The sequence below is a fragment of the Lissotriton vulgaris genome, chromosome 7 (assembly GCF_964263255.1).
Source record: "Lissotriton vulgaris chromosome 7, aLisVul1.2, whole genome shotgun sequence".
Lineage (NCBI taxonomy): Eukaryota > Metazoa > Chordata > Amphibia > Caudata > Salamandridae > Lissotriton > Lissotriton vulgaris.
Window position 1 is genome coordinate 781461506 of NC_141695.1, and position 17735 is coordinate 781479240.

Genomic DNA, 17735 nt, shown 5'->3' on the forward strand with positions numbered 1-17735 from the left:
AAGTTTAGGAGTGTGTCTCAAGTTCATTCTGTGAATCAGGCCCATATAACATATCCATTGGACAAGCTACCAAATTCTGCCCAAGTGGGCCTTAGTCCATGATTTCGGCCTTCCCAATCAACGCTGTATATTCAGTTAATTGCCATGATTAGACTGTTGCCAAAATTAACCTAAAAATTAAAAACAATAAAATCAGAAAGCAAACCACAGACAACTTCACCTAATAAATATGTTCATTAAATGAAGTGTACTACCAATTCCTCCCTTGAATTTAAACCATTAGGGGGCCGAAACGTGATCAAGCCCTAAGGTGAAGCGTGTTGTTTCCTGCTAATAAATTATCTTGCACATCAGCAACTAGAGGTGTCCGAGTATGTCTGTTTTTTAATTAACGGAGTATTTTTTGTATATATATATATATATATATATATATATATAGAAGAAAGGGTTGCCCCATGGTGGGAATGCACTTACGGGTAGGAATTAATGCCACCGCAAGGCGCGAGCCGCGAACAAAGTCCTTTTCCTGCCAGACGCGTTTCGGGCCAACGCCCTCTTCAGTTTGCCGCTTGCCGTCATGTCACATGGTCTGCCAGTGAAGAGGGCGTTGGCCCGAAACGCGTCTGGCAGGAAAAGGACTTTGTTCGCGGCTCGCGCCCTTGCGGTGGCATTAATTCCTACCCGTAAGTGCATTCCCACCATGGGGTAACCCTTTCTTCCATATATATATATATACATATATATATATATATATATATATATATATATATATATATATATATATATATATATATATATATATATATATATATATATATATATATATATATATATATATATATATATATATATATCCTGCAGTGAAGCAGTTCACAGGCAACAGGTACAGATCACTCGAGCGTGATTTAAAGTAAAGTGATGAAGTGCTTTATTTCTCCATAACTGGCAGCATGACGCGTTTCGACCGATATATATATATATATATTCAAAACAATTGTTTGTTGAAAACAATCCATGAAAAAACGAAGTCACAGCCACTTCTCCTTATTCAAGTGTGCTTATTTCAATTCAGTTCTGGCCAAATCACTCGACACGTTTTGGAGTACAACTCCTTTATCATGAGTACGAGTGTTTTGCAAACAACAGTGTGAATACAATTCAAATGCCACACCTCTAATAAACAGTGAAAACAGACAGCACGGCATCACAGGGTGCGAGGAGCTAGAAAGACAGACTTAATTTCAACTCGTTCTTTCAATAAATCAAGTATTGATTATTCAAAAGGTGCACACAAATTAAATAATAAAGCCATTATTTTGGCTCTGTGTTAGACTTTCGGTAAATTCAAATGCGGCTGTGCCTTAGGAGTGAAAACTTTAATGTTCCACAGACGGAACATGCACAATGCACGACCACCACATTCAAGCCTCTGTGGGCGTATTACAGTAAGAACAATGGGCCTCACTGCAAGCATTCCGCTTACATATTGATTGCACTCCACCACAGTCCGCATTGGAGTGTTTGCATTCTAGTGCGCTACACAAAATCTACACGCCACCATAGAATAAGACTCAAGTGAGTGGAAGCCATACTAAACAGTCAACTGCAGACAACGGGATTAACTCTTGTTGCCCAAGTGGGCACAGTATTATTTCAACTACGGTGGCAAAAAAAGCAAATATGCAAACGCTCTTTAACCCAAGTGGGTACTTTCAAAATCAATGTGGATATGATCTACATCGAAGGTTCACTGTCTTGCATGTGATATCATTAATTCAGCAAAGGAACCGCAGTCAAACCCAAGTGGGTAAAGTCATACGTAATTGCAGGTAATTTTTAATTCATGATTCATTCACCTGAAAGTGCAGATTTCCAAAGTCTTGCATTCAACTCTCCTCCAAAACATTGCCTGTGGTTCTGTAAAATAAAAAGATTAAACATAGGTGAGGTATCCCATAAACATTTAAGAGCACTATTTACAAAGACACTACAGGTATTTTTTTTTAAAAATGAACAATGTAAAAGTAGGCAGTAAGAATATAAGAAGACCTATTTGCTAAGGCAACTTTGTTCTAGTTAATCATCAGTAAAGGGTTGGTCTGGTCAGCCTAATTGTGTGGAAAGTCCTTCATCACATTTATGCCCCCCCACCCCGGTTGCAGTGTATCATATTTGATGATCATTTTTTATTCCAACCTACGCAATTCCTGCACTCTGTCACCCCCTCTAAGTCTGGTCAGGACATTATCAAGCACACAAAACGATAACAGTGTATTGTTGCTTTTGAGGTGGGTGGCAAAATATCTGGCGATAGGGTATTGTCTGTCATTGTTTTTAATTGCCCTGAGGTGTTCCAGGACTCTCTTCTTCGCCTTATGTATGGTGCTCCCAATGTAGTACTTGTCAAAGGGACACCTAAGGGCATACACTACATATTCGGTGTGACATGAGTAGTGCTGTAAGATCTTAAATGGTTTGCAATGGGGGGAAAGTTGGACTTCCTTAACGTTAGAGCTGTGCTTGCAGTCTTTACACTGCCTTCAGGTGAAGAAACATTGGATGCTACTTATCTTTTTCGCTGGTTGGATGACTGCTCTACAGAGTGAATCCTTGAGGGATTTCGCTTTACAATATGTAACTTGAGGATGTACTTCTAGGTAGCCTGAAAGATCATTATCCGTTTTCAGGGTTCCCAAAATCTTTTCAAAGCCTCTCTAGCATTCCAAGATTGTCTGTTATAATTGGTTATGAATCCTACAGTTTCCTTTTCTTCTCTGATCTCATTCGCATCTTTTTCTAGTGGAAGGTCGGCCTCTCCCTTATTCTGACTTTGGACAGAGCTTCTTCAATACATTTGTTCATGTAGCCTCTGTCTCTAAATCTCTGGCACATAATTTTGCTTTCCTTAGTGAAGTCTTCCTCAGTGCTACAATTACGCTTAGCTCGTAAAAGCTCTCCTACAGGGATACTTTTCACAAGACTGTCTGGGTGGCAGCTGCGTGCATGGAGCAGACTGTTCCCTGCTGTCTTTTTTCTAAACAATGAAGTAACTAGTTTATTTTCACTTACACTTACTACAAGATCATGGAATTCGATTCTAGCAGCGTACATGTTACTTTATTACACAAGGAAGCACAGAAAACAACTTCATGGGCAGAGAAGATTATGTAGCGGCCCCAACCTGGGTCGCAGAGTGCCCCACCTGTGGACGAGCAGGTCAAGCGCCTGCACTTTACCGACCCTTTGGGAACATCGTACAATTCCACCGGGTGAGAATAAAAGCATGGCAGCAATGTAAATGGAACAGAGAAACCCACTGGGTATTTTAAATAACCCTGGGCGAAGCACTACGCTACGCTCGCGGAGTTTGCGAAGTTTGCGCAACTTCGCACTACGCGAGCTGCACGTAGCACAGTGCGAACACGCGTACTGCAGAGTAGCGTAGTGCAGCGCTCATTTTTTGCTTGTTCGCGGTCCTGAACGTCATATTCGCGGCTGCAAGCAAGCAAAATGACATCCCTGCGAGATTCTCAACGCGGGGAGGTAAGGTTTCTCATTGTGAGTGGTTGCTCATGCTCGCGACCGCTCTCAATGAGAAACTACCAGTTCGCGTTGAGAAAGCGTCAGTTCGAGTAATAATCTACTCGAGCAGCAGAAAACTACAGCTCGCACTGTGCAATATGCCGTTTTCAATGATTGCACAGTGCCGGATGCTTGTCCGCACTGTGCAATCATTGAGAACACATCTTGCACAGTGCGAACATGCTACTACGCAGCTCGCGTAGTACTACGTGAAGTTTGCGTAGTGCGAAGTGCACTTCGCGTAGCTCTACTTCGCGAACTAAGCCCACCCTTAATTTTAAACTGTGGTAGGAGAAATTGTGGCACAACCTACTAAAGGAGAATATTAGACTGAGAGTACAAGTACCATGCTGCACTACGAAGACACGCCTTGTAGGCGGGACTTTCATACAGTGATCTAACTCACCTGAAGTGCCGCTGTCTCCATGATGCCATTCCCGTGATTAAGGGCGAACAACACGCCAGAAACACATAGGGAAAGTTTGGCTGAATCTTCTTTGCCTATGAAGTTGTTTTCTGTGCTGCCTGGTGGAATAAAGTAACATGTACGCTGCTTGTGGGCCTCCAAGTGTGGTTCTTCTCGTTTGTAATATATATATGTTCTCAGCAATGGGGAAAGAGAAGCAGGACTAGTGGAATGTGATGTTGGACTCCATTCAGTGCAGGGCGCTGAGGAAGGCACACTAAACGCCGAAATGCATTCGCCGCCACTGTTTGCTGCTCTGTAGCAATAAATTATCTCCAAAGGATTCCCCTCTGGCCTCTGCTTTCTTCGTTGTGGAGGGAGTTGCTTTTCATATTTTCTACGCCAGCCAGGGGCATAGCACAGATGGCCCTGCTGCACAAGTGACTCGGATGACACTGGCACAGCGCTGCTTCACAGCGGTTTGGGGGTTCAAGGTATTGAAAGGTCCGGTGTCCGCCAAGACGCCTGGGATGTCTCGAGCGGAGTGAGGTACTTACCTCCAACAGGGCATTATGTAGCTACATGGCTTCCCCCACTTATTTGCTTTCCTGGACTAAAGGGCTGTGGCAGTACGAGGGGACCCGAGGAGGAGTTTGTTGGTTTTGGAACTGTTTTTGGGGGAAATTCCTGACTACAGACCACCCAATCACAGCAACAGTGTATTTCCTGCCTAAAGTACACAAAAACCCGCGGAAACCACCAGGCCGGCCCATAGTTTCGGCTTAGGGATCACTATTGGAGCCCGTTGCTAACTATATAGATTTCTTTTTAAGGCCTTTTGTTCTCAATTTAAGTTCATACTTAAAAGACACTACAGATCTCCTAAGACACCTGCAAGATCTTCCTTTTTTTAAAAAATATTTTTATTATCATTTTCACCTGGTATAAAGTTACAAAAACATTCAAATATTATTTCAAATTAAACAAGTTCATCATATACATACATGATCTGCTCTCATTTTATCACATATCATTACTGTACATAAATCAAGACTTAATGTCAAATCAATTCAATTCTAGTTTTCCCCAAATTTTCTCATATTTCTGCAGCGATTTGACACCTCTAAGTTCTGCCAACGTACATTCCATGGTGCTGATTTCATTAACCAAATACCACAATTCCAAAGCGTTAGGTGAGTTAGGGCTGACCCAAGCTCTAGCTAGAGTTAATTTAGCACAGGATAATAGAATAGATAATAGTATGGGTAATAATACGGGTTGTGATTGATCTGTGGTGTGTATACCTAATAATACCATAGGGGCTGTTATTGGTGTGCTGATGACATTTTTTATAGCTAAGATGTTTCCCACTTCTTCCCAGAACTTCTCAAGTTTCGGGCAAGTGAACAGCATATGTATTAGATCTGCTGCGTATTCGTCACATTTTGGACACTTGTTTTTTTCTCCCAGATTAATATTTAAGGCCCATTTAGAGATCTTTTCTGGTGTATAGTATAGCATATATATGGTTCTGTATTGCTGTAGACGTAGACTAGAGGATCTTACATTATGATGGATGTTAGTGTACGAGTTGGTTATTTGTTTTCCTGTTATATTGGTTCCCAGTTTTACATTCCATTTATTAGCTATTATTTCGTTATCATTCGATCTTAAATCTATCAATAACTTATATGCCAAACTGATTATTGATTTCTCCTTTTTTGAGTTTAAGATATCCCAGATACCCCCGCTCGATAAAACTTTAATTCTGTTCTTCCGTACTAGAAAATCGTATATTTGCCTATATTTAAACTCATGTGTGTCGGGTAATCCATATATTTGTTTTAGGGTGCGAAAATCCATTATGCCTTGAGAGGTATATAAGTCCCCTAGTACCTCGATTCCTTTCGATTGCCATCTTCGGGATTCCCCGTCACTAAATATGCTGGGTAGTCCAGGATTGTCCCATAAGGTTAGTTGGGTATGATATATGTTGCTTTTACAGTGGGTTCGTATATCTTTCCATATCTTTACTAGATCCCGTGCAGTCTTAAATGTAACCCTTTTGTAAAAATTCGGGTCTGTGATACGAAGTAGAAACTGTTTGGAATCTTCTTTTAAAAGTAAATGGTGGTAGAAAAGCAGATTCTCTGAATCTAATAAGGATCTAATATGCCTTATAAATGAGGCCCAAAAGTAAAGTTTTAAATCAGGAAAATTGAGACCGCCTGATCCTATTTGATTTTTTAACATCTTTAGCGATCTCCTAGCTCTCTTATAACCCCACATAAAGTTACAGAAAACGCTGTCTAATTGTTTGAAAAAAAGCCTATTTTGTGCCAAAGGAATTGATCTGAATAGATATAAATATTTGGGTATGATTTTCATTTTTATTAAATTTATTCTGCCGATTAGGTTCAGTGGAAGTCGGTCCCACTTTTTTAGATTCGAGGTGGTGATTTTCATTAGTTTATTATAATTGATCTTGTTTATCTCTTTGATATTTGAGGTGATTTGTACTCCTAAATATGTCGCAGTCTTACAAATTTCAGGCATTATTTGGGGGGGAGCAAAATTAGCAATTATTTGCGTTTTGTGAGTGTTTAATTTATAACCAGATACATTGCCGAATTTGGATGCTTCTAGATTTATTGTTTTCAGAGAATCGATAATCTCAGTAGAATAAATGGCTATGTCATCCGCGTATGCGGTTATTTTTAAGCTCTGCCTATTGGTTTTGAAGGGTATTATTTCTGGTTGATTATCCAATGCCTTTAAAAACGGTTCTAATGATAAAGCAAATAATAAAGGAGATAAGGGGCACCCTTGACGTGTGCCTCTCCGGATTGTGAAATAATTTGACGTGAGGCCGCAATAACTAATATATGCGGATGGATTATCATAAAGTGCCTGGATCCCATTTAAAAAGTTTCCGCCAAAGCCCATATATCCCCTTGTTTGCCATAAATAATCCCACCCCACCCGATCAAATGCTTTTTCAGCGTCGAGCATTATCATTGCTAAGGGAGTGGACTCTACTTCTGCTATGTCAAAAGCTGTTATTGCCGTGTTTACGTGAGCTGATGTGTCCCTCCCCATCACAAATCCGTGTTGTTGTGTGCTTACTATTTTAGGCAAGAGCGGTGCTAGTCTTCTTGCTAAACATTTTGCGAATATCTTAGCATCGGCGTTGATTAAGGATATAGGCCTGTATGAGCCCATCTCCTCTTTGGGTTTACCTTTTTTGTGAAAGAAAATAATTTTCGCCTTATTCCAAGAGCGGGGCGCGGACCCTGTTCTACTTATATGGTTGATTACTTCTAAGAAGAGGGGTATTAGCTCTTCCATACATGATTTATACAATTCCAAAGGGATTGTGTCTTCCCCAGCAGCTTTACCTGATGGTAATGATTTTATAGCTTCTCTTAGTTCTTCTCTGGTTATTTCTGAAGCCAAATTTTCTGCTTCACAGGTTGTTATTTTATTCGTTAAATTCTCTTTTAAGTAGTTATCAATTGTATCGCCATTGGGAGTGCTTTCCGGAGTATATAAAATTTCGTAGTATTTAGCAAACTGCTGTATTATATTGTCTGTCTGATTGTATCTCTTATTGTCAACTCCTATAATTTGTGAAATAGTGGATTCTGCTCTGTCCTCTGCTACCTTAAATGCTAAAATGTTGCCAATTTTGTCACCCCCTTCATATTGTGCAAATTTATATTTATGAATCTGTGCACTTCTTTTTTTTATCAAAGTTTCTTTGGTCTTACATTTTAACCGGCTAAGATTAGTATTAATAGCCAAAGTTGGAAGATTTCCTCTTAGAGCCTCCACTAGTTTCGCCTCTTCTACAGCAATATCCGATGTTAGGGTTAAGTTATGTTTGCGTCTTTCTTGATTTTGTTTTAGGACATACGTCTGTACGAACCCTCTAATACTAGCTTTGCATGTGTCCCAGACTGTTAGACAAGAAGCAGTATTTCTATTAACAATCAAAAATTCTATAATATGTTGTTTCAGTTGTGAAGTGAAAGTCGTATTCGATATTAAATTCCTTGGAAACGTAAAGGCTCTAGGAGGATTGCGTTTTTGAAAGGTAGTTAATTCCACCATAATGGGGTTATGGTCAGATGTGATGCGTGGGTATATGATCATTGTTGTGATAGAGCTCATCAAAGAGTCTGAAATTAAAGCCAAATCTATACGTGAGCATAGCTTGTGAGGGGCAGAGTAGTATGTATATCGTGGGGCATTAGAATATAATGAGCTCCAAACGTCTCTAACATTATGTAGTTTGCACAGGTTTAAGATAGATGTTCTGGTTCTGGGCTTTCGGATACGGTTGCCAGGGCGTGTTGTGTCCGTCTGACAATTCATGATACAGTTAAAATCGCCCATTATTATAATTTCTCCTTCCCAGCCTAATAAAGCTATATTTAATTCTTCATATATTCTTGGATCTTCTCTGTTTGGTCCATATACAACACAAACCACAAGCTTCATATTGTTATGACATAATTGGGTGATTGCCCACCGCCCGCGTTTGTCAGATTGCGTCTTGATTATCTCTACCTTAAATCTTTTATCTTTTAATATGGCCACCCCTCTGATATGTGAGGCAGCAGCTGAATAAGTTATCAACTCGAAGTCCAATTGGTTCAATAGCTTCTTGTCACTATCTATAACATGGGTTTCTGACAAAAATACTAGCTGGGGGTTATATAAATGTAGTTCTTCAGCGACTAAATGCCTTTTGCGCTTGTTGTTTAGACCTGAGACGTTCCATGCTAAACATCTAATACTTTGAATCTTTAAAGTAATAAGAATAAACAATAGTGCCTATTAACAGCATAGTTTGACATTCTCTCACATATAAAAGAAAGTATTTTACAAACTTAAATCTCTTCTTAAGTCTTTCTACCAGGTTGAAAATTATTTTTTTCCCCCCCTTTCTCCCCAGCCCTCCCTCCACCCGTCCACCCTACATACAACCCCCCCAAACTGCGAAGACCTACCCTCCCCCTCCCCCCCCTTACCTACTTCTGCCGTTGATAAGGCAGCACTTGCGGTGTAGACCTAGGATCGCCCCCCCCCCCTCCATCCTTAGTGAATTTACATCTGCTAGTAGTATTGGATCAAACTCCCCTCTTTTTTTTTTTTTTTGTTTTGTTATATGCTACCTCCTTTCATTTCCACTTTGTGATTAATTACTCAAATTAACGCTTAACACTAGTTAAGAATGCCTGCGCTTCCTGTACTTCATAAAAGAAGTTTGTATGTCCTTTCAAGGTAACTTTGAGTCGAGCTGGTTCCTGCAAGTATGCTGAGCCACCCAGTTTATTGATTGGGTCAATTAATTTGCGCATTTCCCATCTCTTATCCATCGTAGCTTTACTTAAGTCTGAGCGCACAAAGATGGTAAAATTATCAATAGTTATTGGAGTATTGGGTTTAGCTTTTTGCCACACCGCTTGTCGTAGCAGAAAGTTGCCAAAGTAGATCAAAAACGGGCGCGGAAATTTACTGTTGAGGCGTTTTTGACCAAGTGGAAGCCCATGTGCTCGTTGGATTTGGGAGTCCCAATCCCAATCAGAGAGTTCAGGAAATGTTCGGGGCAACAGTTTCACCAAGAAGGCCCTAGGGTCGGACCCCTCTGCCCCTTCCGGAATACCAAACAGTTTAAGATTTGATCTTCTTAAACGATTTTCCAAATCATCCACTTTCCCCTGTAGCTGGATTAGTACTGAGTCATGTCGCTCCACAGTGGCATCAACCTTTTGCGTTCTTTCTTCAACCAATACTGTGCGCTGTTGTAGCTCTGACATAGCCTCTATACTAAAGGGAGTCACACAGGAGATAACAGAGCTACAACAGCGCACAGTATTGGTTGAAGACACCTGCAAGATCTTCCATGGTAACCTTCATATCATCTCATCAGAATGGATGTGATCTCACTATATACTAATATTGACAATCATATTGGATTATTGGCATGTAGCTCCTTTCTCAAAGAATGGGATATACAACTCAAACAACATAACCAAATGTTGATGGACATGATAGAGATGTGCATCACACAGACTTTGGAGAAGAAATCTACCAACAGATCAAAGGATGTGCGATGGGTTTTTCTTTCTGCCCAGGATATGCGTGTCTCACCATTGAGTGGTGGGAACAACAAACTGCATGGCACCCCAATAATGACAGATTTGTAAATAAAATCATCAAATGGTCAAGATATATTGATGACCTTCTGATAGTGTGGGACGGTACAGCTGAAGAATTTGAGGAATATTTTAAAATTTTTAATTCAACAGAAGCTAATATCAAATTCACATATTCCATCAGCAGTGAAAGAGCTATCTTTCTGGATACTGAAATCTATATTGCCAACAAAATAGAAACCACCCTACATAGAAAAAAGACCTCAACAAATGCTACACTACACGCAAATAGTTTCCATAAAACATCTGTAATTGAAAACATCCCGTACAGGGAATTTCTCCGTTTACGACGCATTTGCTCAGAAGAAAAAGAATGGAAAGAACACAGTCAAAAAACAGCTGGCAGATTTAAAAAACGTGGTTACCAAAGTGGTGTAATCAAACGAGGGTGGCAAAGAGCAAATGAGAAAAAAAGAGAAGATACCCTGAAAGCCAAATATAAAAAACACAATGAGGAACACAAAACTGGGGATCCAGTTAGACTCATCATGGACTATACCAGAGAATCCAAACAAGTTGTGAAAATACTAAGGAAAAATTGGAAGCTCTTACAACTAGACCCGAGGGTGGGAAAAATAATGGGCAAACATCCTAATGTCACATTCCGCCGGGCTCAGAACCTTAGAGACAAACTGGTACATAGCCACCATCAAACTTTGGGAAATAAGAAAGGAACACAATTGCTTAAGACAAAGGGATTTATAAAATGTCAATCATGCAAGGTTTGCCAAATCGCTAAAAATACAACAATGGCGACGATGTCCAATAACAAAACTTGGCAAATAAGAGAACTTGCAAGAGTCAATATGTTGTATATGTGATTGAATGTCCATGTGCATTAAAATACATCGGAAGCACTAAATGTGAACTGAAGAAAAGAATTCTAGAACACGTAAGTGCGACTATCAACAGAGATAGAAGCAACGCTGTTGCAAAACATATGAAGGCAAACCACAGAGGAGACTGGAAATCCTTATGTTTCTACGCATTGGAAATGGTACCCATCAGTGAGAGGGGTGGGGACCGAGAGAGGACATTGAGACAAAGGGAATCTCAACACATTTTGAACTTCAGAACTTTTACCCCTTGGGGTCTCAATCAAAGTAAGGAACTTTATGTGCATCTTTAGGGGATGGGTTCTCATCCTGGTTTTAAAGAAAGAATGGGCAACTGTTATGTGTGTAAAAGTAGATTTGTTAATTTGTTTTTTTACTCTGGTTTCCTTATAGACACATATTAATTTTTGGGCACTAGTGACATGTTGGAAAGATAAGGAACACACAGCAGCACATAAGGGACTTTAAGGATCGGATACTGTTAAAAACATATTCGGACTTAACAATTAATACTTGACATATGAGGGGATATGAAGGTTAACATAACTTGCCCACTGGAGGGCTAAAAGAGGTAGCCAATATATATCGACAGACAAATAAAGATATAATTATATATATAAATATAAAAAAACACCAAATGGTATCACTAAACATAGGTGGTATACCCCACTTGATATAGGGTGCTGTATGGGTAGTACTGCCATTTGCATGAAAAGTCTGCAGCACAAGGGTAGAAACAAAAAGTAACATACAAAAGAGGGGGATAATTGGTGCCCACTGGAGGGCTTAACCTCATTTAAAGGGCTTAGTGTAGCCATGGGTAAATTGCCTTGATGAAACCCCAAACTCAAACTAAAGAATACGCGGAAAAGCTTTGATTGGTTTCTAACTGCAGAACTGCAGATGATCAATCAACGCGCGTAGCTCGAATATAGGACGAAACATTGGATCCAATGTAAAAATATCCTGTATTAACATCTTTAGTAAGTAACATGCTCCTAATTACCAATGTTTAAGTAGTAAAATGCTTTCTTAAAGATCAAGGAAACAGAGAAATGAATAATAAATGACACCATTTAATTTTAAGACATAACCGAGATACCAAAGTACACATACTTTGCCTTTGCCTACAGATACCAGAACACTCGAGGGCATTTGATGTATGAATGACACCACGAGTCACATGGTGCATTGCAAACACTTTTATAGGTTGGTTTCAAAATTGTTTGTTGTAACCGTGAGCAAGTTATCAGGTGATAACGAAACGCATCGGTTTTTGTGATCTGGGTGCTATTTGCTTCTTTTTGATGGATTAAAGAAAAAAACTTTGGGGGAACACGCAAACCCTGCGAGTGCGTTTTTCATTATTTCCTCCTGGGAGGATTTTGTGGTTGATATAATTCGGCGAGGCTCTGCCGAGGAAATCCGCACCGGAATCAGAAGCGCCATGGGTCCGGGCAAGTGAGCTGTTTTTGTGTGAATATAAATATATATATATATATATATATATATATATATATATATATATATATATATATATATATATATATATATATATATATATATCAGCATCCGCCCTCCAGCGACGTGAAAGGAAGGAGCTACAAACAGGGAATTTCAGGTGAGGCTGTTTAATGGCAACTGGGCAGCGTAGGTATAATGCATTTTGGATATTACTCCTTCTTTAGACACCTCTTATATATACACACACACAGACACTGTTGGAAATCAGGACCTTATTGAAATGTCCCCTCACTTTTTTTTCCCCATTTGAGACCCATGGTTGCGAGTTTTCTGACTCTGAGAGTCCCCTGGGCAGGTCCTGGGCCAGTGCTATGTTGAAAACAGCAAGTGAAAACACTCATTTGCATTAGTGTAAACTAAGGGGCTGATTACGATGCCGGATGGACACAAGTCCGTCCGCCATCGTTCTGGAACTGGTACCGAACAACCTCCAGTCGTCGGTTCCAGCCCAGGAATTAGGATCACTTTGACCATCACCACCACGAATACCCTGCCTTGTGTGCGTCCGGTGGATTTGTAAGGGTTTTGTCCAGGTGCGTTGTGAGAATTGTGGTCCTAACCTTCCAAGGACCATCTTGGATATTCCAGACCCTTGGATTGTGCTTGGACACTTTGGACCCCCAAGAGCAACTTCAGTCAGAAGTTCCAGATGTTTGGAGAAGTTTTGAGCACATTTGGAAAAAATCTCCATAAGGGGACTGGCTCAACCATGAGAGCCAAGCCGGCCAGCTACAACCGCGAGCTGGCCTGCCCTACTGGTTTATCCCACTGAAAAGCTTTGGAGGTCCAACTTCCTGAATTTGACCAGGAGCTCCCTGAAAAGCAAGCCAACGAACCCTCACCGAATCTGGACTGGTGAGGAGCATCACAGCAGTAAAACCTCTAGAAATGTTTCCAAGTCAGAAGGTAAAATCTTGACCTGGGCCTACAGCAAGGGGTATCTGAGCAGGGCTCCATCACAGTCGGCATGAAACTTTGACGTTGTCCTGGTCAATTGCGACCAAATGTCCCAGAGTGGCGCTATAGGTTTCTAAGTTCTATAAAGTGCTAAATCTTTACAAATTCATATCTCCAATTCCCTACATTGGATTTTGTGTGGGATTCATATTTTGTGTTGTGTCTTCATTATTTACTGAATTAGTGTTTTTAAATACTTTACATTTCTGTCTCCTAAGTTAAGCCTGCCTGCTCGCAGTCAAGCTACCGAGGTTTGAGCATGGAAATAATTTAGTGAGACCTTGCATGAGCCCCAGACTGTGTTAGTTGTCTTATTGCTAGTGGTAGATGCATATTTACCACTACTAATAACCCACTTTTCAACACAAACACAGACAGACACATAAACACACCTGTGCACTCTCTCACTCAAAACACCCAACCTTTCTCCTTTCTCCTGCCCAGGATGGATAAGAGCAGTGAAAATTCAGTGCATCCTTTAAAGTTCAAGGCAGAGCACTAGAATCCATTTTTGATTATAGTCAGATGAAGGGGAACAGGGTTCCTGGTGGGTTAAAACAGGATTGTAGGGCATTCTTTGAATGTGTTAGATTCTGACTTTAAAGGCTGGATGTCCCAGTCCGATCATCTGCTAATCACTTTGTACTGGGAACTACTAGTGTTGTTTAAATGGCAGGTGCCATCTTGTCTCCAAGTTTCTCAGTATGAACAGGAGAAGCACAGAAGCGATCCTGATCAGGTGAAAGAAAAATATGGACTATTATATTCATATTGGAGCAGGATTAATGGTAGCAGGCTCTATCAGTTCACTTCCATGAACCTACCCCTTCTGTCTTCTTGTTTTCAGATTTGAAGCAAACACTGTCTCTGCTCAATACCTCGGCCAATGGCTACATGTTCAGTGATTGGAACTGGAAGCCCAAAGCCGGGTCGCCCTGTATCCGCTGTGCAGTAGTAGGCAATGGTGGTATTCTGAACGGATCGAAGAAAGGAAAAGAAATAGACGAACATGACTATGTATTCAGGTAACTAAGATGCTGTCTCTATCTGTTTTATACCTCTGTCTCACTCTATCCCTTGACGCATGTCTGTATCTACCGATTGGTATTTGTAGAGCTAGAGCACCATGCAACATGATGAGGAGGTAACACAGATTGTGTAGCCAAACCAATGCCTGCTCTGTAGCCTTTTCCCTGGTGATTGCATGAGTTGTGTAGGACCACCTATCACCTGTAATCACTATTTGAACCTTCTTTTTATTAGTGTAGTATGCAGTGCTTTAAATGGGCAGGTACTGTCCTGTACTGAATACCTGCACTTCTTTCAAGTGTACCTCAGTGCTGTTGCACTACATGTAATGGGAGAATACTGGTACTTCTCAGAAGCAAGCAGATACTATAAATAGTGAGCACTCATACTTCTATATTTCCACTTAAAGCACTAGTGGAATGTCAACTGGTTCATTACTACTCCAATCCGTAGTTCATCAAAGTTATGAGTCCGGAGCATTCTCAATACTGAAATGTAATAATCCATAGTCTCACTCTGTACTGTAAAACTTAGGGCCATATTATCAAGAAAGGGCGATACATTATCTCTGTTTTTATCAGCAGGAAACTGCCGATAAAGTGGCGATAATGGGCTTGATAATAGGCCCTTGTGAATTCCCATAGGTCTATTGTCAAGCTCATTATCACCGCTTTATCAGCAGTTGCCCTTTCTTGATAATATGGCCCTTAGTGCTGGAGCGGCCCAAGATCCCTGGCTCTGGTTGCTTGACCAAACCACACACACTTGTTGTGTGCCCACAGTGGGTATTACAAATTTGTCACTAAAGAGGCTCAGCTGTGATCTTCGGAATGTGTGACAGAATATTGACGGACAGAAAATCGACCTACAAAAATATCGACACAGAAATATAGAAGTAAAAAATATCGAAGTCCAATATACATAAAGGTAAGTACAAAAATATTTAAAAAATATATTGTCAAAAATATGTTTATTTTAAATGTTTTAATAATAATGTAAAATTAAGTAAATATTACACATAATTAAAAGAAACATAGTTAAAAATATTAAAAGATATTTTAAAAAATAACTAATACATTAAATGTTAAAATAAATTAAACATATACATATAAATTATTATATATACTTACTCCACATAGTGTAACATTAGGGAAAGCTCTGGATAGCGTAGGGGTAAATATTACTATTCCCACTCCAGTGAGTGCAACAATAGGGAAAGCATTGGATAGCGTAGGAGTAAAAATGACTATTCCTACTCCAGAGAGTGCAACAGTAGGGAAAGAGCTGGATAGCATAGGGGTAAAAATGACTATTCCCACTCCAATGAGTCCAACAGTAGGGAAAGCGTTGGATAGCGTAGGGGTAAAAAATTACTATTTCCATGCGAGAAAGTGCAACAGTAGGGAAAGGGCTGGATAGCGTGGGGGTAAAAATTACTATTCCCACTCCAGTGAGTCCAACAGTAGAGAAAGCATTGGATAGCGTAGGGGTAAGAATTACTATTCCCACTCCAGAGAGTGTAACAGTAGGGTAAGCGCTGGATAGCATAGGGGTAAAAATTACTATTCCCACTCCAGTGAGTGCAACAGTAGAGAAAGCGTTGGATAGTGTAGGGGTAAAAATTACTATTTCCACTCCAGAGAGTGCAACAGTAGGAAAGGCGTTGGACAAGGTAGATGTTAAAAATAACATACTTATAAACAAAATAAATATTGTAATTACATAATGATTTATTAATGAATTAAGAAAAGACAAAAACTACAAATATATATCAAAAATAATAATTACTTTAATAATATTAAAGTCAAAAGAAGTCTTTATTCGATTGTTCATTTTAAAAGACATGCTACACATCCAACATTATATCTCATTTTCTAAAGCGCAAGCATAGTTATTAAAAAAAAAATTAATATAAAGTTAAAAACATAACTAAGACAGAATTAAATCACTATACACGACTTCATTTACAAATTTAAAAAGTTAAACATAGTAAAAACAGTTATTACAGGATATCACTGTCAACTTGGACCTTTTCGATTATTTAACTGGAACTTTGATGCGAATTAATCAACCTTGAGCGTAGTATCCAAGCCCAACCAAGGTATTTAGCAACCCCTATTACTATCAGGGGCGATAGATCAGATTTTAAAATTCTACAGGCTGTAGATGCTGAACGAGTCCCCAAACTTCTACATAATGGCCGTAGCCACTTTTGTCTAGGGGCAACATACAGGGGGCACACAAAGAGAAAATGACACACACTTTCACCCTGCCTGATACACAGTGGGCAGTGCTCTGGCCCTCCCTTACCGCATGATGTAATTAGGCACCTCATTGGTAGCGAGCCAACTCTCAGTTGATGGAATAGTTAGCGATCCAGGGGCTTGGTGATGACATCCCAGTACTTTTCAAGGGAAGAGACATCCTTCAGAAGAACGAATGTCATTGTAAGGGAACTTCCTGTCAATTCCGAATGTCTTTTACCAACAACCCATTCCTAGTAAAGATTTCTCAGCTCTTTTTTGGGAGGGAAGGTGGCAGAGTCAGGGTTATGCCATAGTTCACCAAGCCCCATGGCGCAGAGAGTAGATCTTACCCCTTTGAACCATCCTATATTGTCAGAGCCCAGGGAATCCCTTACCTCTAGGCATGCTTTGGCATAAAGCAAAAGCTCTGGTGTGGTCCACAAACGCCGCCAAAATGCTAGGGGTCTGCGCTAGGTCTTCCACTGGTTGACACCCTAAATCGTACAGGAGCGGGATACGTGGAGTGGATTTTGGTAAACCAATCGCCTCCCTGAGGAATTTATTTTGGGCTACCTTTAGGGGATCCAGATTACTATACCCCCAAAGCTCTGCTCCATACAAAACAGAGGGTAACATTTTTATGCCATACATTTTCCTGAGCGGGGACAATAATATTAAATACTTCCCACCCTATTTCAAAATAAACACTCAACACACTGCACATAAAATTTCACACAATTAAATTACTTTTCGGCGTGGCTAGCAGCCGACGGGAATGGTCGCTCTCTAGAGCGGCTCCGCAGCCCTCGCCAAACTAGCCGAGCATTTCTCTGACTACCCAACTGTAGATTTCCCGACCACAGCGGGAATCTTTGCAAGACCTTATCCAGCACAAAGGTGTCGCCTGGAGAAGAGTTCCACCCGAGTTTTG

General features: G+C 40.2%; 1 protein-coding gene across 1 annotated transcript in view; it reads left to right on the forward strand.

Moving 5' to 3' along the window:
* LOC147702407 (uncharacterized) overlaps positions 1-17735 on the forward strand; it is a 281334-nt gene that overhangs the window by 172153 nt on the left and 91446 nt on the right. The window contains exon 4 of the mRNA XM_086928790.1: positions 14377-14554. Coding sequence (XP_086784916.1) covers positions 14377-14554 — 178 coding nt within the window. The remainder of the gene's footprint in view (positions 1-14376; positions 14555-17735) is intronic.